Below are 26,598 nucleotides of genomic sequence, written 5' to 3' on the forward strand. Positions count from 1 at the left end.
TCCAACTCAGACCAAAGAGGAGAGAAGGTATTCAGTGCTTTACAAAACGTCAAAAAAAACGCTGTGACCCAGTACAAACTCTAGTCAGTAAAACCTTTGATGAACTACTAGTTATCTAGTCTCTGGCTGAACACTTCTAGCCTCAGGGCACTCATTCCTGTCCGGACCATTTTGCCTTTCTGGGGCATAATACCCAGTTCTAGAGCATGTACTGGCCAGAGCCTGCTGCACATTCCACTGTGCAGACAATGCACACTAAAAGGAAGATGACCCCTGGAGGGATAGGTTGGTTGGTTGGAGTGCTATCTTTTTTTTTTTTACAGAGACAGAGAGAAAGTCAGAGAGAGGGATAGACAGGGATAGACAGACAGGAACGGAGAGATGAGAAGCATCAATCATTAGTTTTTTCGTTGCGCGTTATGACTTTTTTTTTTATTTATTCATTTTTAGAGAGGAGAGAGAGAGAGAGAGAGAGAGAGGGAGGGAGAGAGAGAGAGAGGGAGAGAGAGAGACAGAGAGAGAGAAGGGGGAGGAGCTGAAAGCATCAACTCCCATATGTGCTTTGACCAGGCAAGCCCAGGGTTTCTAACCGGCGACCTCAGCATTTCCAGGTCGACGCTTTATCCACTGCACCACCACAGGTCAGGCCCGTTGCGACTTCTTAGTTGCTTTCTCATATGTGCCTTGACCGCGGGCCTTCAGCAGACTGAGTAACCCCTTGCTCGAGCCAGCGAACTTGGGTCCAAGCTGGTGAGCTTTTTGCTCAAGCCAGATGAGCCCACGCTCAAGCTGGCAACCTTGGGGTCTCGAACCTGGGTCCTTCCAGATATCAGTCCAACGCTCTATCCACTGCGCCACTGCCTGGTCAGGCTGGAGTGCTATCTTGATGCATGAAGGTTGCAGATTTGATCCAAGTCAGGGCACATACAAGAACAGATCGATGTTTCTGTCTGACCCTCTTTCTCTGCTTCTCTCTCTAACATCAATTAAAAAAAAAAAAAGATGACTTCAGACTGTACTGAGTGCCAACACTTTGCATCCGTGAAGGTGGTCAAGGACATGGGAGATCTGCAGGGTGAGGAGGAGTGACTGTGTGAAGATCTGGGCTGGGAATGATCTCTAGGTAGAATGAGTGGTGAATGCCAGGGTCTGGATGTGGCACAGGCCTAGCATATCTGAGTGCTGGGAAGGCCTTGGTGGCCGTGGCAGAGGGGCAGGGGCAGAGCCTTGGGGTCTTGCCCAGTTTAATGGCTCTGGTAAGTTTAGAATCCACTTCTTATGCTAGTCAGTGGTTCTCAAAGTGTGCGCCCTAGAAGATTCCCAGATGCGCCCTAAGGTATTCCAGAGAAATATGTGCCAACAGGGTTTTTGGAGTTTAGGTTTTGGGGGGACAGAAGTGTGGGGAATTGGCTGTAAACCGACAGTCTGCCCAACCCCCCACCTCACTTGCCTGATTAGGTTGCTAAAGGCTGTTAAGCTGTGGTGCTGGATTGTTTACACTACCCCCCATGTTCCCCCGAAAGACTGGAGGCGAGTTTCTTCTATCTGTTGTTTGATGTAAAGTTAAGATGATATGTATGGTGGGGGTTTTTTGCACTCAACACAATTAAGGGTAAAAAGAGAGGAATTCTTCAATGTATTGATGAGAAAATGTGAGTTTGCCTTTTAAATATATGCCCAAACATTGAAGAAATTGCTAGGACACATCAGGCTCATGTTTCTCATAAACACAAGAATGAAAAACTTAACACATTCATGCTGGGACCTGCTGAATTTACTAAATCTTACTAAGAATGTATCTATATATATAAAAAGATAACATTTTTGTCGTTTTTTAATTTTTTAACCCCTCTTTTTTACAAATTCTAAAAAGCATAACTCAAAAAATGTGACACGCCTAACCTGTGGTGGTGCAGTGGATAAAGCGTCAACCTGGAAACACTGAGATTGCCGGTTCAAAACCCTGGCTTGCCTGGTCAAGGCACATATGGGAGTTGATGCTTCCTGTTCCTCCCCCTTCTCTCTCTTCCCCCCTCCTCTCTAAAATAAAAATAAATAAAATGTAACATAAAAATGTTTTTTAATATCAGAATAAATTTAATTTTGTCGTATTTATTTCATTTAATTACCATAAAAGCACGCTTGGCCTGACCAGGCGGTGGCGCAGTGGATAGAGCGTCGGACTGGGATGCAGAGGACCCAGGTTTGAGACCCCGTGGTCGCCAGCTTGAGCGCAGGCTCATCTGGTTTGAGCAAGAGCCCACCAGCTTGAGCCCAAGGCTGCTGGCTCCAGCAAGGGGTTGCTCAGTCTGCTGAAGGCCCACGGTCAAGGCACATATGAGAAAGCAATCAATGAACTAAGGTGTTGCAACGCGCAATGAAAAACTAATGATTGATGCTTCTCATCTCTCTCCGTCCATGTCTGTCTGTCCCTGTCTATCCCTCTCTCTGACTCACTCTCTGTCTTTGTAAAAAAAAAAAAAAAAAAAAGCACGCTTGGACTTTATTTTTTATTTTATTTATTTTTATTTTTTTGGTATTTTTCTTAAGTTGGAAACGGGGAGGCAGTCAGACTTCCGCATGTGCCCAACTGGGATCCACCCGGCATGCCCACTAGGGGGCGATGCTCTGCCCATCTGGGGCGTCGCTCTGCTGCAACCAGAGCCATTCTAGTGCCTGAGGCAGAGGCCATGGAGCCATCCCCAGCGCCCGGGCCACTTTGCTCCAATGGAGCCTTGGCTGCGGGAGGGGAAGAGAGAGACAGAGAGGAAGGAGAGGGGGAGGGGTGGAGAAGCAGATGGGCGCTTCTCCTGTGTGCCCTGGCTGAGAATCAAACCTGGGACTCCCACATGCCAGGCCGATGCTCTACCACTGAGCCAACCGGCCAGGGCCTATATTTTATTCTTTAATATTTGACTTAATTATTATAACATATTTCTCAGAAATTTGTATACAGTGTGCCTACAATTATTTGCAGGATTTTAAATGTGCCCCGACTTCAAAAAGTTTAAGAACCACTGCTTTATGCTATGAAAGCCAATGCAGGGCTTTAAAAGAAGGATGTGTCTATGTAACAAAGACTGCACTGGCTGCTAGGTGTAGCAAGGGCAGGGAGGGTGTGTGTGGGAGAAGCGGAGGGGCCAGTCCACAGGTCCCTGAACAGCCTAGATTAGTCATAGAGTGCCCACATTCAGGAGGTATTCTGCAGACAGAGGTGCCAGGACTTGCTGATGAAGTGATCAGGGAAAAGGAGACAATAAGGATGACAGAGGACTCTGGGCCTGAGCAGCCGAAGGAGCAGTGGAGGAACTCTGAGTGACATGAAGGTAAACACAGGATGGGAAGAGGAACAGAGGGCTCACTACGGGGGAAAGAAATCAATACTCTTCTCCGACTTGTTGGTCTCGGGTGCTAGTGAGACAGCTGCGAGAAAATGTCCAATGGACAGCTGACCCTATGAGGTAGAGCTCAGGGAGAGTTCTGGGTGGGGTGCCATCAGCTACTGACCAGGAAGGCGATGGCAGCCAGTGTTTCTGCAAGGTGGCGGCGGTGGTGGTGCAGGTCCGGAAGTAAGGCCTCACTTGGTATTATGGGGGTGTGCTTTGCTAGAGGGGCAAAGAGCAGAGCCAGAGCGCCAGGTAAGCCCCTGACTAAAGGAACAGATAGGGGAGAAGGGGAGGGAGGCTAGTTTCATGTTCACGCACAACAACCAGGCAGAGTGGAGGCAGCCTGCAGGGCCACATGTTCAAATGATCAGACTAAAAGGACCATCCTGGTCTCCAACCTTGCGTCTCCACAGAGAGCACATTCACAGCCCTACACACATTCTCTCTCACTCAGATCATCAAGCATGCCAGTCGATCCTGTCAGATTCATGGTTTTTGGCATCATTCCTACAGAGGATTGAGAGGACATCCAAAGCTTCACTAAAGAGAGCACCCTGGGGCAGTAGTCCACACTCTCCCTTATCAGTGAGCATTCAGAGGTAAAATATGAGATGAACAAATTCCATGAGTTCCTGCACTGGGTTTCCATTGAACCATCTAATCTGATTAGGTGTTCTTTACCCACTGTGGCTGAGAGAAAATGACCAATGCTCTCACCTCCCTGGCAGGAGGGGAGGAATGACCACGGCAGCTTCTCAGGCTTCCTCATCAGTCCTGACCAAACAACACGCAGGCAGAATGGCTCTGTCTGTGCCCTGGGGCCCTTCGAGGAGGAGGTTTCTGACCCTGATTGAAGAGTCCTGCTCCATTCCTCCATCCATCTGACCACGGAATGTGGTCAGATTCAGGGTGTTCCAGAAGTGCTCTGGACACCAGGGGCTTGGCAGTCAAAGGGAGGACATCTCCAGCTGGTCTACGTGGTCTCACCCTGGGCTTGGCAGTCACAAGGAGGACATCTCCAGCTGGTCTACGTTGGTCTCACCCTGCCTTATCGTGCTTTGGGCCAGCTGTCTGGGAAAGAGGAGGGCTACAAAACAAGAATGTCTAAAAGTGACCATGTTCCACCTTTCTTTTTTTTAGTGAGCGAGATAGACAGACAGACAGTAAAGGACAGAGAGAGAGGGAGGAGAGAGATGAGAAGTATAGTGGTTGCACTTTAGTTATTCATTGATTGCTTCTCATACGTGCCTTGACCAGGGGGCTCCAGCTGAACCAGTGACCCCTTGCTCAAGCCAGTGACCTTGGGCTCATCCAACAACTATAGGATCATATTAATGATCCCACATTAAAGCCAATGACCCCTGTGCTCAAGCTGGTGAGCCTGCTCTCAAGCCGGCAACCTCAGAAGTTTGAACCTGGACCTCAGCTTCCCAGGTTGACACTCTATCCACTGCACCACCACCTGTCAGGCCACATTTTATTTCTAACTCTCCAAATTTCTCTTCTCTCCAAAATGAATTACTTATTTCTTTATTTATTATTTATTCATTTTTAGAGAGGAGGGAGAGAGAATGAGAGAGAGAAAGAGAGAGAGAGTGAGAAAGGGGGGAGGAGCAGGAAGCATCAACTCCCATATATGCCTTGACCAGACAAGTGTAGGGTTTTGAACCGGCGACCTCAGTGTTCCCAGGTCGACGCTTTATCTACTGCGCCATCACAGGTCAGGCTAAAATAAATTTTTTAAAAATCTAAAAAATAAAATAAAAATCAATAAATTAAAAAGAGAGACTAGAAAGTGAGACCACACTGACATCTCAAAGGTCAGGACTGATGATGGAGGAGGGATTCACCTGCTCTTTGGTCATTCTGGGAAGGCTAGAGGCTCTGCATATGGAGTGGGGTAGGGAGCACACATGTGGCTGGTGAGGGCAAGGGAGACAAGAGGGATCTAACTGCGGGATAACTTCAGAAAGACAAGCCAGAGCCCAGCTGAATGGTGGGGACAGACAGATGAGACTGTGCACTGTGAGCAGACCAATAGCACAGTGTCCAAAGAACCAAACCCTTTCTTGGGTGATTCACTGATGGATTCCTTTTTCCCAACACTGTATTTTTTTTAATTTATTCATTTTTAGAGAGGAGAGAGAGAGGGAGACAGAGAGACAGAGAGACAGAGAAGGGGGGAGGAGCTGGAAGCATCAACTCCCATATGTGCCTTGACCAGGCAAGCCCAGGGTTTCGAACCCACGACCTCAGCATTTCCAGGCCGACGCTTTATCCACTGCGCCACCACAGGTCAGGCCCCAACACTGTATTTTTAAAAATTCCAAATCTACAGAAAAGTTGGAAGAATAGTACAATGAACACTCACACCCTTCACCTAGAATCATCGATTGTTAACACTTCACCACCTTTGCATTCTCTCTCTACACACACACCCACGCTTGTGAGTGTGTGACTGTTTGAATCATGACCTGTCATCCCTAAATGTTTCAGCATGCATCTTTCTAAGAACAAGGACATTTTTCTACATAACTGCAATGCCAGTATCACACTAAAGAAATTGAGCATTGATACAATAAAATGATCTCATAAACCATTCATTTGAAAAATGCCTCAATTATCTCCTAAATCAGGAGTCCCCAAATTGCGGCCCCCTGAAGCCATTTATCCGGCCCCCGCCGCACTTCCGGAAGGGGCACCTCTTTCATTGGTGGTCAGTGAGAGGAGCATAGTTCCCAATGAAATACTGGTCAGTTTGTTGATTTAAATTTACTTGTTCTTTATTTTAAATATTATATTTGTTCCCGTTTTGTTTTTTTACTTTAAAATAAGATATGTGCAGTGTGCATAAGAATTTGTTCATAGTTTTTTTTTATAGTCCGGCCCTCCAACAGTCTGGGGGACAGTGAACTGGCCCCCTGTGTAAAAAGTTTGGGGACCCCTGTCCTAAATGTTCTTTACAGTCCCCCACCCCCACCCTGATCCGGGATCCAGTCAAAGATCAGGCAGTGCATTTGTCATGTTTCTTTGGTGTCTCCTTTCATCTAAAAGGGTCTCGCTGCCCGTTTTGTTTGGTGACATGGGCACAGAGGCGGATTTAACGGTGGGCGCACCAGGCACATGCCCTGGGCCCTGACTTCTGAAGGGTCCCACAAAACCCCAACTTTATACTTTTTTCTAATGACACCAAGATTGGTTTCATATGTGCAATTTTAACATTAATATTTTTTATTTATTTAAAAACATGGTTAACATGTATTTTTATTTTCCCTCTCTCTTTTTTTTAAAGGGCCCAATATTTTCTTATGTGCCCGGGGCCTCAACTGACTTTAAACCGCCTCTGCATGGGCCAGCTGCCTTGTAGGAAGTCCCTATTCAGTTTGTGAGTAGAGCCAGGACCAGAGGGCCAGATTAACACTAGTACTGTTTGAATGACACTTGGTCCTTCCCCCTTGGTCACTGTTTGGGAATTCTAAGATAGGGCCTTACTGGGACCCATACCTCCATTAGGTAAGAAGCCTGGCAACCCTAAATCCCAACCCATACAGCAGCACCAAAAAGCAATGTCCTGACCTTGAAAGGGACCTTGAAAGGCTCCAGACATTGTTCACCATGACTCTTTGTGAGGGTGGGTCAGGCCTGCACTTCTTCCGCTGCCCACCCCCACCTGAATCCCTGAGAGAAATGAAAAGAAACTAGTTCTAATCCTCTACCCCTGGCTTGGCTGACCACCCCCATTTCTTCCATCCATGCTTAGTGTCCCAGCCCTCATGCTATTCAGTTCCCCAGCACCACAAGGACACTTTCCAGCAACCCACAGCCATGTTGCAAGGCTGCTTCTTTGGGCTCCAGATCCTTCTCCATAATCAGCTTTGTGAGTGGAGGCAGCAGCTGCCCCAGGCCTCACTGGCTGACAGGGAAGGGAGCTGGTTGGGATTAGAGGAGATGCGGTTAATGGAAAAGGAGGGGGGAGGGTAGAGTGGAGTTAAGTGCCACTCGCTGGGAGCAGTGACTTCCCACTCCTGCCTCCCTCCTCTACCCTGCTGCCCGTCACATAGGGGTAGGCCCAAAGGCTGGCTAGGGGTCACACTCTCTGTTTCCCCGGACCCGACCCGTTTTCCCAGGGGGCCTTCTCATAGCTCTGCAGTCTTGCATAGTATGAGAATCAGAAGATAACCCTGGGACCTGCTCCTGAAATGCGCAGATCCACTTCCAGGCAATTTCTTAGCAATTTTTTCTTGGGGTAACCCCAAGAAAGTGAAAGTGAGGGGACAGTGGGTATCTGTGTCCCTATAGCACCTGATCTCCGGCCCTTATGCAACCACAATGACTTCATGTTTGCCAGTTAGAGTTAAGTGGGGGCTCAACAACTCAGAAAGGGGTGGGGACCTGAACCCCAAAGGGAAGGACAAGATCTCTGAGTAAGGAAACTGATTTCAAATTAATTCTCAAGTAGGATGGATTATCGCAGGACAGGGTGTTCAGAGAGGAAGGACTGGCGTCACCGGGGGCTGTGCCTGTCACATGAACCTCTCTGTAAGGTACCCTGTCCTTTGATGTGCTCACCCACCCTCACAGGATGTGCATTCTCCCAGACAGAGGGCGACTGTGCTGAGCTGCTATTTAAACAACAGCACTAAACTGCATTAGTACCATATTGCAGAGAGCCCAGGGGCCTTGTAGAAAGTTCTCTCGGAAGTGCTGTAGCCCAGAGGATCCAGACAGGGCTGGGCATGACTAAAGGGCATTTTAAACTTCAGTCTAGAAGTTGGCACTGGGTGTTTAAGGGCCACCATGTCACCTTTAGGAGCAGGGCTATTGAAAAGCAAGCAGCAGCCTGAGAATAGCCCATACGCCTCTCCGGTTCCCAAGAGGCCGGAGTGCAGACAGGAATCCCAAATGCGGAAGCAGACCCTAAGTTCAACCGCCAAGGGTGAGGTTAGCAAGAACAGCGGGGGGCCTGGGCTCCCCCTGGAGAGCACGAGTTCCATGAAACCGGAATCCCTGTCCACACCTGGGTGAACATAGCAGCTCCTTCAGACCGGTTGGAAGCCTCTTTAATGACACAATTAGTCACCCAGTTGTCAAGCAAAGCATCTGACTAGCGGGGGTACGGGACACTCAGCGAACACAGAAAAGCCTCTACTCATCCTCCTCCCTCAAGGGTTCCTCTCCAGCGTAAACCACTGGGTCCAGCAAAATTCAGAGTGGGTGCTGCAGACACGCTGACCACGCACCAAAATCGCTCGCTCAGGCCAGCCTCCCTTCCAAGAACGGGAAGCTCAGAAGTGAGAACGAGGCATTCTGATTAGACCCAGAACGTTCCGGGGTGGCCTGCAGGGGCCAAAGGTACCGAAATACTGAGACAGTGCCTGTTTTTCAGCCTGGTAAATAGGCTTCCAATCTAAAGAGGGGCTGGGAAATTGTTTGGGGGGAGGGGCGGTCCAGGCGAGCTATCCGACACCCCTCTGGATGCCCTGCAGCAGCAACGCAGCGGTCGGGACAGAGACAGTACAGAGCTGATGGACATGGTGGGAGTGGGCTTGGGCAGAAGTCGGAGCCAGGGTGAGGTGGGGGCGCTCCGCTGGGCTGCGGAGCTTTATCCTGTTTCTTCACTCCACCCCGGCCATGCGTATCAGCTCCCCCGGGGGATAGGTGCTCTGGCGCAGGTGCAGTTTGAAAATGACAATAGGAATGGCTGCGATTGTCCGGCGCCTCATCTCTCCATCCTACCATATGCAAAGTGACATCACCGACTCTGGAATCTGGAATTCAAATTGGCCTAAAAGGAAACGGCAGCTTTCCTTTTTTGTTCTTTAAGTATTATATATTTTTTTCACAAGTAAGACAACTCTCATTGCCCGCTTTGAAAGAAACCACCTGCAAGGGGATTTGGGAACCCATGAGCTGGAGTAGTGCGGCGTGCGCGCTGGGAGTGTAGCGGCGGCGGAGCGGCGGCGGAGTGGCGGCGGAGTGGCCGCATCGCCCGGAGCAGGAAGCCGAGGTCCGAGCTCGGAGACGCCGCGAAGAGGAAAAGAAGCAAAACAACAAAACCGAACTCTGACTGGCTCGGCCCTGGGCGACAAGCTCTGGGGGAGACGGTGAATTTGCTCGCTGACCCTCCTTTCCTGCCGCCCAAGTTCTGTGTTCCCCCCGGTCGCCCGTCCCGAGACTGGGGACCCGGTTCCCGGCTCTGCGTGGGGCAGCACGGGCGGCGGGAGCCAGGAGTGGACCGCACGGGTGGGCAGGGCGCCTAGGGGTCCGGCCCATACCTGCTTCGCCTCGGCGGCCTGTTCCTCCGCCTCCGCCGGCACTGCGGGCTCCGCAAGCACAGCGAGGGGCTGCTCCGGCGACTTGGGCGCGGCCGCTGGTTCTTGGGCTCCGGGGCTGGGCGGCGCGGAAGTCCCGCTGGCCTCGACCCGGGGCGCGGGTTTCGGGAACGCGCCGGCAGGGTCCGGGCTGGCGGGCGCTCCGCGCCGTACTAGGAGCCAGGCAAACAGCAGCGCCAGCGCGGTGGCCAGCGCGGCCAGCAGCTCGGCGGGCGACACCATTGCGCCACGGCTCCGGCTCCCGGAGTGCCCGCCCGCGGGGACCCCGAAGGAGCCCTGGGTGCCCCTCCCCGGGGCGGAGCCCTGAGTTGCCCCGCCTCCGCCCCGACATCTTAGCCCCCTGGAGTAACAGACCCTGGGGACCAGAGCCCTGGCCCTTTGGGAAGAGCATCTGACTGAAACCCGAGGTGCGCCAACCGTTCTTTGACCCGAGCAGGACTGACGCTTTGAACACCGGCTTGAAATACTCATTACTTGGGTGCCCTTAGATTATTGTCATCTTTGGGCATCATTTTAGACCTTAGAGCATTTTGGAAATAGAAGTGCTAGTTTGGGTGAAGTTAAGCCAGAAAGGCTCACATAAACTGGCTCTGGATGTCCTGTAGGACAATGACACCCACATGTCAATCCCCGCTTACTTTTAGCCACTTTATAGACACATGGGACAGCCGCTTTAAGTAGGGTTGCCCTGATACATTTCCACAAAGCAGTCATTTTCAGTTCCTGGCCAGTCTGAATCTCCCTTCCAGGGTATTAGAGATGGAATTAAGCAAGGCTTGTGGAGACAAAATACCTCAACAAGGCAATTTTCATAATGCAGAAGGACGTGCTGCCGCTATTGAAAGCCAGCCAGCAAGCGTGCGGGCAGAGGGCAAATTCAGTTTTTATCCCTCAGGCAGGCCCTAGGCTGCTGGATGTTGTTCCATTGGCTGGAGTGTGACCGTACAATCTTATTTTTTCTCAGTTGGTTTTTTTTTTTCTTTCTGAAGTGAGAAGCAGGGAGGCAAAGAGACAGACTCCTGCATGCGCCTGACAGGGATCTACCCAGCATGCTCATTAGGGGGTGATGCTCTGCCCATCTGGGCCGTGGCTCCATTGCAACAGAAACCATTCTAGCGCCTGAGGCAGAAGCCATGGAGCCATCCTCAGTGGCCAGTCCAACTTTGTTCCAATGGAGCCTTGGCTGTGGGAGGGGAAGAGAGAGACAGAGAGGAAGGAAAGGGGGAAGGGTGGAAAAGCAGATGGGCATTTCTCCTGTGTGCTCTGGCTGGGAATCGAACCCCAGACTTCCACACGCTGGGCCAACACTCTACCACTGAGCCAGCTGGCCAGGGTTTGACTAGTTTAGGTGGCTGTGCCAAGGTAGAAGGGAGAGATGGGGGATATCATTAACTAGGTAAGGGGTTGGGGAATGGTAGGAAAAAAACCCAGATGACCGGACAAAAGGGCTGGGGGATTGGTAGACAAGCTAGCTATTTCTCATTCTGTTCTTTGGTTGGAGGAACCTGAATGAAGGGAGTTGGGAATTAGTTGAAGAAAAGAACATGAGTTAAACATTTCTTTCAATGCCCCCTTTTCGTTATACCTCTTCAGTCTTCCTTCTTTTCGTCAAATTTGATGAGCAGATGTTGGGTCTAGTCATTGGTGTTCATTACTAGCATTTGGTTAGAGTAAAGGGAGGGCTCTGCTTGGTTATGGCCATTTTGATCAGTCTCTGAATTAGGATTCGAGCACATGGGATGATACAGCATCCTATAAGAATCAAGACTCCACGTCGGACTGGGATGCGGAAGGACCCAGGTTCGAGACCCCGAGGTCGCTGGCTTGAGAGCGGGCTCATCTGACTTGAGCGAAGAGCTCACCAGCTTGGACCCAAGGTCGCTGACTCCAGCAGGGGGTTACTCGGTCTGCTGAAGGCCCATGGTCAGGGCATGTCTGAGAGAGCAATCAATGAACAACTAAGAAGTCGCAATGCGCAACAGGAAGCTGATGATTGATGCTTCTCATCTCTCTCCGTTCCTGCCTGTCTGTCCCTGTCTATCTCTGCCTCTGTAAAAAAAAAAAAAAAAAAAAGAATCAAGACTCCAATAATAATAACCAGGGAGGTAAATACAGAGGTCATTAATCCTTTCCATTTTCTGAACCATTGTTCCATTAAATCAGTGAAGGGATCATTTATACCTGGGTTGTTTTTTTGTGGTTTTTTGTGGGTTTTTTTTTTTAAAAAAAGACTTTATTTAGCCCTGGCCAGTTGGCTCAGTGGTAGATCATCGGCCTGGCATGCAGGAGTCCTGGGTTTGATTCCTGGCCAGGGCACACAGGAGAAGCGCCCATCTGCTTCTCCACCCCTCCCCCTCTCCTTCCTCTCTGTCTCTCTCTTCCCCTCCCGCAGCCAAGGCTCCATTGGAGCAAAGTTGGCCCAGGTGCTGAGGATGGCTCCATGACCTCTGCCTCAGGCGCTTTCAGAATGGCCCTGGTTGCAACAGAGCGATGCCCCAGATGGGCAGAGCATCGCCCCCTGGTGGGTGTGCTGGGTGGATCCTGGTTGGGCGCATGCGGGATCTGCGCATGGGCAGTCTGTCTGACTGCCTCCCCGTTTCCAACTTCAGAAAAATACAAAAAAAAAAAAAAAGACTTTATTCATTTTAGAGAGGAGAGAGAGAGAGAAAAAAAGAGAGAGAGAAAGGAGGAGCAGGAAGCATCAACTCCCATATGTGCCTTGACCAGGCAAGCCCAGGGTTTTGAACCAGCGACCTCAGCGTTCCAGGTCGATGCTTTATCCACTGCGCCACCACAGGTCAGGCTATACCTGGGTTTTCTGTTAATTCATCTGTTAGGGTGGTCAATCTGTGTAAGGCTTTGGTAATAGTACCATCTGGGGCTGTGTTATTGGGGATGTAGGTACAACACTGGGTTCCAATCATAACCCATCCCCCGCCCTTCTCTACTAGCATCATATCTAAAGCTAGACTATTTTCCTAGGCCATTTGGCTGGTAGGGCCAAGTTGCTCTGCTATTTCCTTAATTGCATCTCTTGTATAATTGACAAATCTTTGTTGATTATAATATATATAGTTTGTCTGACCAGGTGATGGCGCAGTGGATAGAGCATCAGACTAGGATGCCGAGGACGCAGGTTCGAGACCCCGAGGTCGCCAGCTTGAGGGCGGGCTCATCTGGTTTGAGCAAAAAGCTCACCAGCTTGAACCCAAGGTCGCTGGTTTGAGCAAGGGGTTACTTGGTCTGCTGAAGGCCCGCAGTCAAGGCACATATGAGAAAGCAATCAATGAACAACTAAGGTGTTGCAATACGCAACGAAAAACTAATGATTGATGCTTCTCATCTCTCTGTTCCTGTCTGTCTGTTCCTGTCTATCCCTCTCTATGACTCTCTCTCTGTCTCTGAAAATAAATAAAATAAATAAAATAAATATATAGTTTATCCAATTTACATTCTTGTTTATAGTTACCTACCAGAATAAGGCTGATTCAAATCTGGCTACAATTTGAGTTTGTGGCTTGAACTCATTGGGACACCCCCCTCCCACACACCATAGAACTGCAATAGAATTTACATACACACACACACACACACACACACACACACACACACGGGTCGAATGACCCACTGGGAGTTAACGTACTCCTTTTACTTCACCTATTCTATTTATTTATTTATTTATTTATTTATTTATTTATTTATTTATTTATTTTCTGAAGCTGGAAATGGGGAGAGACAGTCAGACAGACTCCAACATGCGCCAGACCGGGATCCACCCGGCACGCCCACCAGGGGGCGATGCTCTGCCCCTCCGGGGAGTTGCTCTAGAGCCTGGGGCAGAGGCCAAGGAGCCATCCCCAGCACCTGGGCCATCTTTGCTCCAATGGAGCCTTGGCTGCGGGAGGGGAAGAGAGAGACAGAGAGGAAGGGGGGGGGAGAAGCAAATGGGCCCTTCTCCTGTGTGCCCTGGCCGAGAATCGAACCCGGGTCCCCCACACGCCAGGCCGACACTCTACCGCTGAGCCAACCGGCCAGGGCCTACTTCACCTATTCTGTGATCAGTAAGGAGGGCAGGCAGGGAAGTGAATGAGGTTGAGTCTCATAGATTTTTGTCCTACAATACTACCAGACATCAGCTCTGGAGATGATAAGGGCAGATTGGTTTGGCAGCCCTGTGAATGGTCGTCTTTCACTGCACCGAATTAGATTTCCTACAAAGGTCAGATTGTCCCCTGACCTTGAGAGGCACGAAGAGAAATTGGCTATAGGAATAGGTATTCTGATAGCCCTCAGGGGCTAACCCGCTGGGCTTTTGTCCTTAGAAAATAGCAGTGATAATGATCAACATGACTTTTTTTTGCCAGGATGTGGCACATTGGAACACAGCTACCATGCAGTTCATCCCATCAAGGTTAAGGACCACCCAAGTGGAAATGGGACTTAAATGGGACTATCAGAGCCTCCAGTCTTCCTGTAGCATAAGCATAACGATTGCTTTTGTTTAGAGTGCTGACAGAATATCTGATCCATTCTATCCAGGCATTTGCATCTTGGTATCCTGTTTCTATTGCTAGGGTTTGTTTTAAATCCTTCACATCTACTATGGTTATTAGATAGAGAAAGGCCTGGAGGCCCACCCCCTTTTCCAACTTGGAGTCCTACCATTAAATCTTTTCCTAATAAATCAATCCTACCTCTAAATTCACAAGGGGGCTATTGGGTGAGACCCATGGGAGTAGAAGAGCCCCGGACCCCCCTATTCTTTGTTGAACGTCAGGAGGGGAAACAGGTTTTTCTCTTTATCCCATTCTGGGACTCTCTCTTAAAATGACCCGACTTTATACATTTAAAGCATTTGTTCTCTCCCTTTCCTCCTCCTTGTCCTTGTTGACTTGCTTTTTTTTCTTTTCCTTTCAAAAGTACCTCCATATCTTATGCTTTCTATCATTAAAACCATACAATTTATTTCCAATTAATCGGAATTCTGTTTCTAAAACCCTTAACTTTCAATGAGGACTGTTAGTAATTAGCAATTTTGGATTGATACTTTTATAAACTGTGGATAAAAAATTAAAGACAGGGCTATGAACTAAAACTGATAAGCTCAGATGAGCCCTGCACAATGGCCCTGCAAATTCAGAGACCCAAAGTAAATACTCAGGATGGTCTAAGTCAGGAGTAGTCAACCTTTTTATACCTACCACCCACTTTTGTATCTCTGTTAGTAATAAAATTTTATAAACTCCCACCGGTTCCACAGTAATGATGATTTATAAAGTAGGGAAGTAACATTATAAAATTTATAAAGCAGAGTTTCAGCCAGTACCAAGTACTTTATGTCGAATTTTCACTGTTTGGCAGAATAAATCTTTATAAAACAACTTACTATAGTTAAATCTATCTTTTTATTTATACTTTGGTTGCTCCGCTACTGCCCACCATGAAAGCTGGAACGCCCACTAGTGAGTGGTAGGGACCAGGTTGACCAGCACTGGATCAAACCCTTCAAAGCAAAAGTAGTTTATGGCAGGCAGTCATTTCCTAGGGAGGTGTTCCCTCTCAACGTCAATGCTCACCTCCACTCAAGCCTGTTTATTGTCCTCTGCATCTAAGATAATGTACCTGATTACATGCCTTTGGAATGTGAGGGTCAATTTTGTCTTTCCCCATGAGGCCATACATCCCACTAGAGCAGGAGACAAGAGACCCGCCCATTGTTATCCTTATGTGAACCATTAACTGATAACTGTCTTGTTCCTCCCCATGTAAAAGAAATTTCAGCATATATACTTTACTTTTTTTGTGTGTGTGTGATAGAGACAGAGAGAGGGACAAACAGGAAGGGAGAGAGATGAGAAGCATCAATTCTTCATTGCAGCACCTTAGTTGTTCATTGATTGCTTTCTTTTTTTTTCTTTTTTTCTTTTTTTTTTTGCATTTTTCTGAAGCTGGAAACAGGGAGAGACAGTCAGACAGACTCCCGCATGCGCCGGGCACGCCCACCAGGGGGCGAGAGGCCACAGAGCCATCCCCTGCGCCCGGGCCATCTTTGCTCCAATGGAGCCTTGGCTGCGGGAGGGGAAGAGAGAGACAGAGAGGAAGGCGCGGCGGAGGGGTGGAGAAGCAAATGGGCGCTTCTCCTGTGTGCCCTGGCCGGGAATCGAACCCAGGTCCTCCGCACGCTAGGCCAACGCTCTACCGCTGAGCCAACCGGCCAGGGCCCCCATTGATTGCTTTCTCATCTGTGCCTTGACCCCTGGGGGGGGGGCTACAGCAGACTGAGTAACGCCTTGCTCAAGCCACCGACCTTGGGCTCAAGCTAGTGAGCCTTGCTCAGACCAGATGACCCTGCGCTCAAGCCAGTGACCTCAGGATTTTGAACCTGGGTCCTCTGTGTTCCAGGCCAACTCTCTATCCACTGTATCACCGCCTGATAGGCTATCTACTTTACTTTTTACCTAATCCCTTTTTTTTTTTTTTTTTTTTTGTATTTTTCTGAAGCTGGAAACAGGGAGGCAGTCATACAGACTCCCGCATGCGCCCGACCGGAATCCACCCGGCATGCCCACCAGGGGGTGATGCTCTGCCCATCCGGGGCGTCGCTCTGTTGCGACCAGAGCCATTCTAGCACCTGGGGCAGAGGCCATGAAGCCATCCCCAGCGCCCGGGCCAACTTTCTCCAATGGAGCCTCGGCTGCGTGAGGGGTAGAGAGAGACAGAGAAGAAGGGGGAGGGGGTGGAGAAGCAGATGGGCGCCCCTCCTGTGTGCCCTGGCCGGGAATTGAACCCGGGACTTCCGCACGCCAGACCAACGCTCTACTACTGAGCCAACCAGCCAGGGCAATCCCATTTTTAAATGTGAGATAACCCAAATAACCCAAGTATTTCATTGTAGGTAAAGAGAAACAGAGTTTGTCCCAGAGCATAGAGTATATCATCTGCATATCGGATTGGAGTGAAATCTCTGGAAAATTCAGCACTATTCCAGTCCTAATAGGTGGGACTCCTCGTCTACCTCGGAGCATTATTGTCCAACTAAATTTAGAACCTTCCCAGGTGAAAGCAAAGAGGTGTTCCTGTCCTTTTATTTTTCAGATATGTTCAAACAGGCACTACATGACTTTATTGTCATTGAAAAATATTGGCAATCCACAGGAATAGCTGGTAAGAGATTATGGGGATTTGGAACCACAGGATGTCTGGAAATAACAATCTTATTTATAGCTTTATGATTCTGTATAAATATATTTTACTGGGAAGCTAGAATTACAAAGGCTTGTACATAGAATTATAAATCCCCATTTTAAGTAATCTAGTATAATGGTCTTAATTCCAGCTACTAATACATCAGATCTTAAAGGATATTGGCAAATCTTGCCAATATCTGTACTGAAAAAGGCCCAAAGTTGCATTGGAATGTCCTGCAACAAATTTTCAGTCTCAAGATTATTTTCCTTTCATGGAAATTCCTTTAAAATTATTATTTTCCCAATCAGTGCAGTATTTAACTTATTTCTAAATACATTTTACCCTATTAGGTTAACTGGGGCAAAACTGATTAACAAAATATATATCGCCCCTCAATATTCCCTCATTGGAAAGGGACAGATTTTGATTTAACAATTATTGGTTGATTACATATTCCTACTATTTGCACATAAGCTTTACTCTGAAGTAACAAATAGATGAAATTCTTTTTCTTAAAGAATTTATCTGTTCTTCTCCCAGAAGCTCCTATTTCCAACCAATGTCTGCTTTACGTTCATTTAATATTAACTTTCGAGCTGGCATTTTTTAATTGAGCGCAGAAAAAAAAAATCACTTCAGAGGGATCACAAGGTCCCCACTTTGGGCACTTCAAGCTTATACTTGCAAGTTAACCCACAGGATTATTAATGGGGAGACTGGTGTCCTTGGGGCTTGTCAACCTTAAAGGTATGATTTCCCATGTTAATTTTAGTTTTCTTTGTGTATCTGCAGTCTGACAAATTTCTAGAGATATTGTGTAGTGGGTTCACGTGTGCGGCTTGTGGGTTGAGCTCCAAGGGATTTCACCTCACGAATCATCTCAAACCCTCTTACATGTCTAGGTTTCTCTCCCCTGCTGCCTAATACAGCCGTGAGGACTCTTGGAGTGCTAAGTATCCACCCTTCATGTGCACATCCCCAAATGAGTCAATTATCTAATTACATTTGAATTTGGAAGTCCCTATGGGGCTGCCTACACATCATGAGGGATGCCCTCTTGACTCCTGCACAGAGATTCTTAGTCGCCTAAGAATACCGGGATTCGGGCTGGAGGCAGGAAGCGCCCCTTATCTTTGGAGCTGAACAAGTCCAGGCTCTCATTTATCCAGCAAAGGATTTCTTTGTTCAGACTCACAGTTAAGTAATTCCAGTTGAAAAAGACCAAAATTAAATACAGACATCCAGCCCTGGCCGGTTGGCTCAGCGGTAGAGCATCGGCCTAGCGTGCGGAGGACCCAGGTTCGATTCCCGGCCAGGGCACACAGGAGAAGTGCCCATTTGCTTCTCCAGCCCTCCGCCGCGCTTTCCTCGCTGTCTCTCTCTTCCCCTCCCGCAGCCAAGGCTCCATTGGAGTAAAGATGGCTCGGGCACTGGGGATTGCTCCTTGGCCTCTGCCCCAGGCGCTAGAGTGGCTCTGGTTGCAATATGGCGACGCCCAGTATGGGCAGAGCGTCGCCCCCTGGTGGGCGTGCCGGGTGGATCCTGGTCAGGCGCATGTGGGAGTCTGTCTGACTGTCTCTCCCTGTTTCCAGCTTCAGAAAAATGAAAAAAAAAAAAAAAAAATACAGACATCCATTATTTATCCTGCCTTACTTAACCTCGGTCTTCAAACCTTAACCTTTAGGTTCACTTCGAAGATTTCCAAAAACAGCTCAAATAAAATTATTAAAAAATCCTTACAGGTTTAGAAGTTGTTTTACATTGACAGAACATATTTCATTAGCAAACAAATTTATATTTTCAAAAGATATAACAGAAATTACAGGAACCTTTTGTAAACCCAGGCAAAACAAACTTCTTTTCTGTTAAGAACTTTAAAAGTCATTAAATTAAACTAGTAGTAGTATTAAATGCTTTTCTAGACCACCTGGTTAAAAAAAAATTCTGAGTTACTTATCTTTTATAGTATTATTAATAGTTGCAGAGGAGGCAAAATGTGTTTGTCCTTGGTGGTCTACTGAGCCTTTGCTTGGATTTTATAACAAACTATAGAAATAATCCCTGCAAGTATAGTCTTCTCTGCTTGGATTTTTTTTTTTTTTTTTTTTTACAGAGGCAGAGATAGACAGGGACAGACAGACAGGAACTGAGAGAGATGAGAAGCATCAATCATCAGTTTCTCGTTGCGCGTTGCGACTTCTTAGTTGTTCATTGATTGCTTTCTCACATGTGCCTTGACCGTGGGCCTTCAGCAGACCCAGTAACCCCCTGCTGGAGCCAGCGACCTTGGGTCCAAGCTGGTGAGCTCTTTGCTCAAGCCAGATGAGCTTGCGCTCAAACTGGCGAGCTCAGGGTCTCGAAACTGGGTCCTTCCGCATCCCAGTCCGACGCTCTATCCACTGCGCCACCACCTGTTCAGGCTCTGCTTGGATTTTAAAAGGGCCCTAATTTTCCTTTACACTGAGGTCCTGGCATGACCTCTCTCATTTTCACAGTCTAGCACAGAGTCCAGAGATGTTAATTCCCCTATTGTTCTCTGAACTACAACAGTTTTTAGACCTCCAGGAAGAGCCTTTAAGATATTTAAATAGCGTGGTTTGTTTGTTTTATTTTCTGAGTTTTACTGTCTGGAAAGGGGGGGGTGAGATCTCTTCCCCACTTTGAGTTATTAATTTATTTTCCGCATAGAAGAGTAAGAATTTCAGATAGACAGACAGATGAGACAGATTAGGGCCCTCAAACTGAAATTGATTTCTCCTGTTTCACAGACCTGAGTACGGTTTTATATACAAACAAGACAATTACAGTACAGAGACACAAGCATGACACATAAATAAAATCTGATTAATCCTAATAGAGTTGCTACTTGACCCTTAACTCTGAAGACAAAGAACACAGAGCATAGTAATTAGTGAGGAAACACCTACAGAGTGCAGTACAAACCAAGAAACAAGTTTAGGATTCAAAATTCCATTCTATTTAAGTTTAAATGAGCAGTTCTTACATATTATAATTTTAAAGCAACAAAGCCCAGAGTATTTGAATACAGGAATTGTATTGCTAGTAGCCGCAGCCATTACAGCCATTGACATGCAGGTTCACATTAGATTCGGACAGACAGTAGAGAAACAGGGGAGCCAAAAACTGGTGGGCCATTCCTTTATTCTAGCCTCACAGCCATCAGGTGAGTGAAAACACACAGTGCTCCAAAACACATTCATACATTCTTTGGTTCCACAACCAGGAGAATCCTCTCCGAGTTTTCCTAGAATCAAAGGCCCCCACCAGCTCGGTCACCTCTGGTTCCCCATCTGCACAACTTTCTCCCTTCTCATCTCTGCACAAACTGGCTTCTCCTTCAGCACCCTGCCATCTTGGCTTTCTCTTTCTCAGTATACTTCCTCCCTACTCTCACTCTGCAAAAAAACATGGCTTCCTTCCCTCTGCTTCTTCCTCCTTCTAAAAAACCTTTTGGCGCGAAAACTCCTCCTCCAGAAACATTAGCATGACAATGGCCCTTCCCAAGCAGGAAGGTAATTAGCAGTTTCCCCTGGGCAGCGCCACCTTTTTTTTTTTTTTTTTTTTTTACAGAGACAGAGAGGGAGTCAGAGAGAGGGATAGATAGGGACAAACAGACAGGAAGGGAGAGAGATGAGAAGCAGCAATCATTAGTTTTTTGTTGCGACACCTTAGTTGTTCATTGATGGCTTTCTCATATGTGCCTTGACCATGGGCTTTTAGCAGACCGAGTAACCCCTTGTTCGATCCAGCGACCTTGGGTCCAAGCTGGTGAGCTTTGCTCAAAGCAGATGAGCCCACACTCAAGCTGGTGACCTCAGGGTCTTGAACCTGGGTCCTCCACATCCCAATCCGATGCTCTATCCACTGCGCCACCGCCTGGTCAGGCAGCAGCGCCACTTTTAATAAAAGTGAGCAAACCCAAATAACACACATTTTACAAACTTATTTGCCCAACAGGAATGAAACTGTTTTATTTAGTTCAATATTAGAGCCGGCATTTCCAATTTTGTATGCAACAACTTAGTTTAGGCATCAAAAGAGCCACATCTTGGCTCTCCTAGGTTGATTTCATTCACTGCTTCTTTTTCCCAGTTGTTTGGGGATTATCATCCCAATAAGTGGGCATTAGGCCCAGTGAAACATTGGGAGGTATTTCTAGTTGCTATTTTAGAGGTACTATTTCCCATCCTAACTGTGGTGCGCTCCAAAGAGAGGCTCAACCCTGCTTACTGCAGGTTTCTTGAGCTCCTGAGAGGCTCACCCCCCCTTCCCTGACCACCAAGGAGTACTACACCGCACCCTTGGCTTTTCTTACCTTGGTCTGTGCATGGAGTTGCCTGATACCCATGGTACCTCCTTTAAGGGCCCGTTTCCTGCATTGCGGAGAGTCCAGATCTGTTCACAACCTGGGCTGAGCCCTTCCTTTTAGCTAAGGGCCGCTGTGATGGAGCAGTGAGATGCATCTCCCTCCACAAAAGGGCTGAGGGGAAGGGATATCCTGGAGAAGACCCCAAGTTGTTAGAGATGGAATTAAGCAAGACTCATGGAGACAAAATACCTCAGCAAGGCAACTTTAATAACTTCTGCAGAAGGGCGTGCTGCTGCTATTGAAAGCCAGCCAGTGTGTGCACGGGAAGAGGGCAAATTCTGTTTTTATCCCTAACGCAGGCCCTAGCTGCTGGGTCTTGCTCCATTGGCTGGAGTGTTGACAGCATAATCTTAGTTTTTCTGCATTGGCTAGTTTAAAATGACTACACCAAAGGGGAAGGGAGAGATGGGGATATCATTAACTAGGTAAGGGACTGGAGAATGGCAGGAAAAAACCCGATGACCAGACAAAGGGGGCTGAGGGATTGGTAACCAAGTTAGTTATTTCTCATTTCTACTTCGTGGTCGGAGGAACCCGATGAAAGGAGTTGGGAATTAGTTGAAGAAAAGAACAGGAGTTAAACATTTCCTTCAGGGGTGAGACCCAGCAGCCTTCAACATGTGCAGCTTCTTTGGTAATATGGCTGCCCCCCAAAGACAGATTTCCAGAATTCATTTCCAATTGCTTGGGGGGGGTCAACTCGGTTTCTCTGTTTCCAAGCCTCTGTGCAGAATTCTGGATGTCTAGGCAGGCAGAGTGAGGGAAAGGATGGTTGTACTGTTTTTATTTCTCTAGATCCTTCTAGGCTCTGTGGCTGAACAGTGTATGTTTGAGAGAAATGTTGTTACCAAAACATTATTTCTTTACCGCTCCCAACCTCTCACTATAGTTATCTTAAACACAGAACTGGCAAAATTTGTCAGGTTCCATGGCAAACACAAGGCCTAATGTTGAAAAAAACAAGGTATCAGTTTTTGCTGAGGATGCACTGAATACTTTTTTGGAGAAACCGCAGTGCTTGAGCTGACATTTGATGTCAGTCAAGATGCTACATGGAGCACTTCATTTGTTTAAAAATTATTCATTCATTTAAAAATTTGTGGGGGGTGCCCTAGCTGGTTGGCTTAGTGGTAGAGTGTTGGCCTGGCGTGCAGGAGTCCCGGGTTCGATTCTCGGCCAGGGCTTACAGGAGAAGCGCCCATCTGCTTCTCCACCCCTCCCCCTCTCCTTCCTCTCTGTCTCTCTCTTCCCCTCTCGCAGCCAGGGCTCCATTGGAGCAAAGTTGGCCCAGGCGCTGGGGGTGGCTCTATGGCCTCTGCCTCAGGTGCTATAATGGTTCTGGTTGCAACAGAGCAATGCCCCAGATGGGCAGAACATCACCCCCTGGTGGGTATGCCAGGTGGATCCTGGTCGGGTGCATGCGGGAGTCTGTCTGGCTGCCTCCCTGTTTCCAACTTCCAAAAAAAACAACAAAAAAAAAATTTGTGGGTTTTTTTTTGCCTGACGAGGCAGTGGTGCAGTGGATAGAGCATCGGACTGGGATGCCGAGGACCCAGGTTCAAGACCCTGAGGTCGCCAGCTAGAGCATGGGCTCATCTGGTTTGAGCAAAGCTCACCAGCTTGGACCCAAGGTTGCTGGCTTGAGCAAGGGGTTACTCGGTCTGCTGAAGGCCCACGGTCAAGGCACATATGAGAGAGCAATCAATGAACAACTAAGGTGTCGCAATGAAAAACTGATGATTGATGCTTCTCATCTCTCTTCCTTCCTGTCTGTCTGTCCCTATCTATCCCTCTCTCTGACTCTCTCTCTCTGTTAAAAAAAAAAATTACATAAATTACAATTTTAAGTTAATTTTTAAAGAGAGAAACATTGATTTTGTTGTTCCATTTATTTATTTATTTATTTATTTATTTATTTATTTTATTTCAGAGACAGAGAGAGAGTCAGAGAGAGGGATAGACAGACAAGAACAGAGAGAGATGAGAAGCATCAATCATCAGTCTTTTGTTGTGGCACTTTAGTTATTCATTGATTGCCTTCTCATATGTGCCCTGACCGTGGGCCTTCAGCAGACCGAGTAACCCATTGCTCAAGCCAGCGACCTTGGGTCCAAGCTGGTGAGCTTTGCTCAAACCAGATGAGCCCACCCTCAAGCTGGCACCCTCGGGGTCTCGAACCTGGGTCCTCCACATCGCAGTCTGACGCTCTATCCACTGCGCCACTGCCCGGTCAGGCTGTTGTTCCATTTATTTACACATTTATTGGTTGATTCTTGGATGTGTCCTGATGAGGGATCAAACGCACAACCTTGGAATGTCGAGATGATGCTCTAACCAGCTAAGGACTTATGGAGTACTTCCTTTTAGATGTAAGATGCAAATACACCCTCATGTTTCCTCATGAGTTCAGTTATGACAAACAGGATTCCACAACAGGGTGAGCTTGGTCCTATTGCATCACATTATATTAAGGGGAATAGGTAAAAAAAAAAAAAAGTTGGTGGTTGGTGAAATATGGCCCACAACTATAACATGTGGAATGGGGCTTATCTCTGGGCTACTGGCTTTTGACCACTGCCGGACTTTCAGCCAAAGTGTTTAGGCCTTATTTCTATTCCCTGTCCCTATTGTTTTTTCTATTTAAATTTATTGATTGATTTTAGAGAGAAAAGGGAAAGAGATTTTTCTTCTTTTTTATTAAAGATTTTTAAAATTGATTTTATGGGGGGGGTAAGGGAGAGAAGTGGATGCTTTACTCTAGCTACTGACTGGTTGCTTTGTTGTGTCTTTTTTTTTTTTTTTTAGAGGCAGAGATAGACAGGGACAGACAGACAGGAACTGAGAGAGATGAGAAGCATCAATCATCAGTTTCTCGTTGCATGTTGCGACTTCTTAGTTGTTCATTGATTGCTTTCTCACATGTGCCTTGACCGTGGGCCTTCAGCAGACCCAGTAACCCCCTGCTGGAGCCAGCGACCTTGGGTCCAAGCTGGTGAGCTCTTTGCTCAAGCCAGATGAGCCCGCGCTCAAACTGGCGACCTCAGGGTGGTCTCGAACCTGGGTCCTTCCGCATCCCAGTCCGACGCTCTATCCACTGTGCCACCGCCTGGTCAGGCTGTTGTATGTGTCTTGACCAAGCAAGCCCAGGGTTTCGAACCAGTGACCTCAGCATTCCAGGTCGATGCTTTACCCACTGTGCCACCACAGGCTAGGCAGGAAAAGAGATTCTTTTTTTTTTTACAGGGACAGAGAAAGATTCAGAGAGAGGGATAGACAGGGACAGATAGACAGATAGACAGGAATGAAGAGAGATGAGAAGCATCAATCATCAGTTTTTCGTTGCAATACCTTAGTTGTTCATTGATTGCTCTCTCATATGTGCCTTGATCTAGGGCGTTCAGCAGACCGAGTAACCCCTTGCTCAAGCCAGCGACCTTGGGTCCAAGCCAGATGAGCCCGCGCTCAAGCTGGCAACCTTGGGGTCTCGAACCTGGGTCTTCGGCATCCCAGTCCGATGCTCTATCCACTGCACCACCACCTGGCCAGGTGGAAGAGAGATTCTTGTATGTGTGTTGACCAGGGATCAAACCTGCCACCTTGGGACAGGTGCAGCATATTGGGACAAAGCTCTAACCAACTGAGCTACTGTGCCAGGGCCCTATTTTTTTTTTTTTTTTTTGTATTTTTCCGAAGTTGGAAATGGGAGGCAGTCAGACAGACTCCAGCATGCGCCCGACCAGGATTTACCCAGCACGCCCACCAGGGGGCAATGCTCTGCCCATCTGGGGCGTTGCTCTGTTGCAACCAGAGCCATTCTAGCGCCTGAGGCAGAGGCCACAGAGCCATCCTCAGTGCCCGGGCCAACGTTGCTCCAATGGAGCCTTGGCTGTGGGAGGGGAAGAGAGAGAGAGGAAGGAGAGGGGGAGGGGTAGAGAAGCAGATGGGCGCTTCTCCTGTGTGCCCTGGCTGGGAATTGAACCCAGGACTCCTGCATGCCAGGCCGACACTCTACCACTGAGCCAACAGGCCAGGATCTTTTTTTTTTTTTTTTTTTTTTTTTTAGAGAAGAAGACAGAGAGAGAGACAAAAACATCAGTCTGTTTCTGTGTTTCTGTATGTGCTCTGACTGGGAATTGAACCGGCAACCTATGTGCTCCGGGACGATGCTCCAATCAACAGAGCTATCTGGCCACGGCCAGGGCCCTATTTTTTTTTTAAATTTTTTTTATTCATTTTTAGAGAGGAGAGAGAGACAGAGAGAGAGAAGGGGGGAAGAGCTAGAAGCATCAACTCCTATATGTGCCTTGACCAGGCAAGCCCAGGGTTTTGAACCGGCGACCTCAGCATTTCCAGGTCGACGCTTTATCCACTGCGCCACCACAGGTCAGGCCAGGGCCCTATTTTTTAAATTATGTATTTAAGAGGTCCTATTGTGGAGACAAAAACTCAGTTACCATGAAAAGAAACAAAAATAAAACAATGCAAAAAAAACCCCAACTCCAAATTGTTGCTTTATTGAAAAGGAGAATGAGTTTCATTCAACTGAAAGTTAAAAATACCAATCCAATAGCATGACCTGTGGTGGCGCAGTGGATAAAGCGTCGACCTGGAAATGCTGAGGTCGCCGGTTCGAAACCCTGGGCTTGCCTGGTTAAGGCACATATGGGAGTTGATGCTTCCAGCTCCTCCCCCTTCTCTCTCTCTGTCTCTCCCTCTCCTCTCTAAAATGAATAAAAATAAAAAAAAACCAATCCAATAGCAGACCCACAGGCATTTCGTGGTGGACCCCATAACGAGAGGAAGTGGAACCAGGAGGCTGTTCAGAGATTTACTTGACAACTACAGAAGGGACAAAGTACTGGGAAGACAGCCCAAGTTCTCCTGGGGGTGCCAATGAGGCCACCACATGAGGACAGTTTATGTAGTTTTACTGTGCACACTGTAACATCAATGTCACATCTTGACAGAAGCCAGGGAAGGGGGAATAGGAAGAGAAACCAGACTCCACCTGGAACCACCAGCAGCGCTGGGAACACACGTGAAACAGTGTTGTTGTTGTTGTTGTTGTTTTTTAAGAGACAGAAAGAGGGATAGAAAGGGACAGACAGACCTGAACGGAGAGAGATGAGAAGCATCAATTATCAGTTTTTCGTTGCGACACCTTAGTTGTTCATTGATTCCTTTCTCATATGTGCCTTGACCATGGGCTTTCAGCAGACCGAGTAACCCCTTGTTTGAGCCAGCAAACTTGGGTCCAAACTGGTGAGCTTTTTGCTCAAATCAGATGAGCCTGCACTCAAGC

General features: G+C 47.8%; 1 protein-coding gene across 4 annotated transcripts in view; it reads right to left on the reverse strand.

The window, feature by feature from the left end:
* The window catches only part of MXRA7 (matrix remodeling associated 7), a 30,805-nt gene extending 20,833 nt beyond the window's left edge, over positions 1–9,972 (reverse strand). For all 4 annotated transcript variants that reach the window (XM_066234736.1, XM_066234735.1, XM_066234738.1 and 1 more), the window contains exon 1: positions 9,662–9,972. In XM_066234736.1, the coding sequence (XP_066090833.1) occupies positions 9,662–9,940 (279 nt within the window). In that variant the 5' untranslated portion in view covers positions 9,941–9,972. The remainder of the gene's footprint in view (positions 1–9,661) is intronic.
* Positions 9,973–26,598: the final 16,626 nt, after the last annotated feature.

Source organism: Saccopteryx bilineata, chromosome 6, assembly GCF_036850765.1.
Source record: "Saccopteryx bilineata isolate mSacBil1 chromosome 6, mSacBil1_pri_phased_curated, whole genome shotgun sequence".
Classification (NCBI taxonomy): Eukaryota; Metazoa; Chordata; class Mammalia; order Chiroptera; family Emballonuridae; genus Saccopteryx; species Saccopteryx bilineata.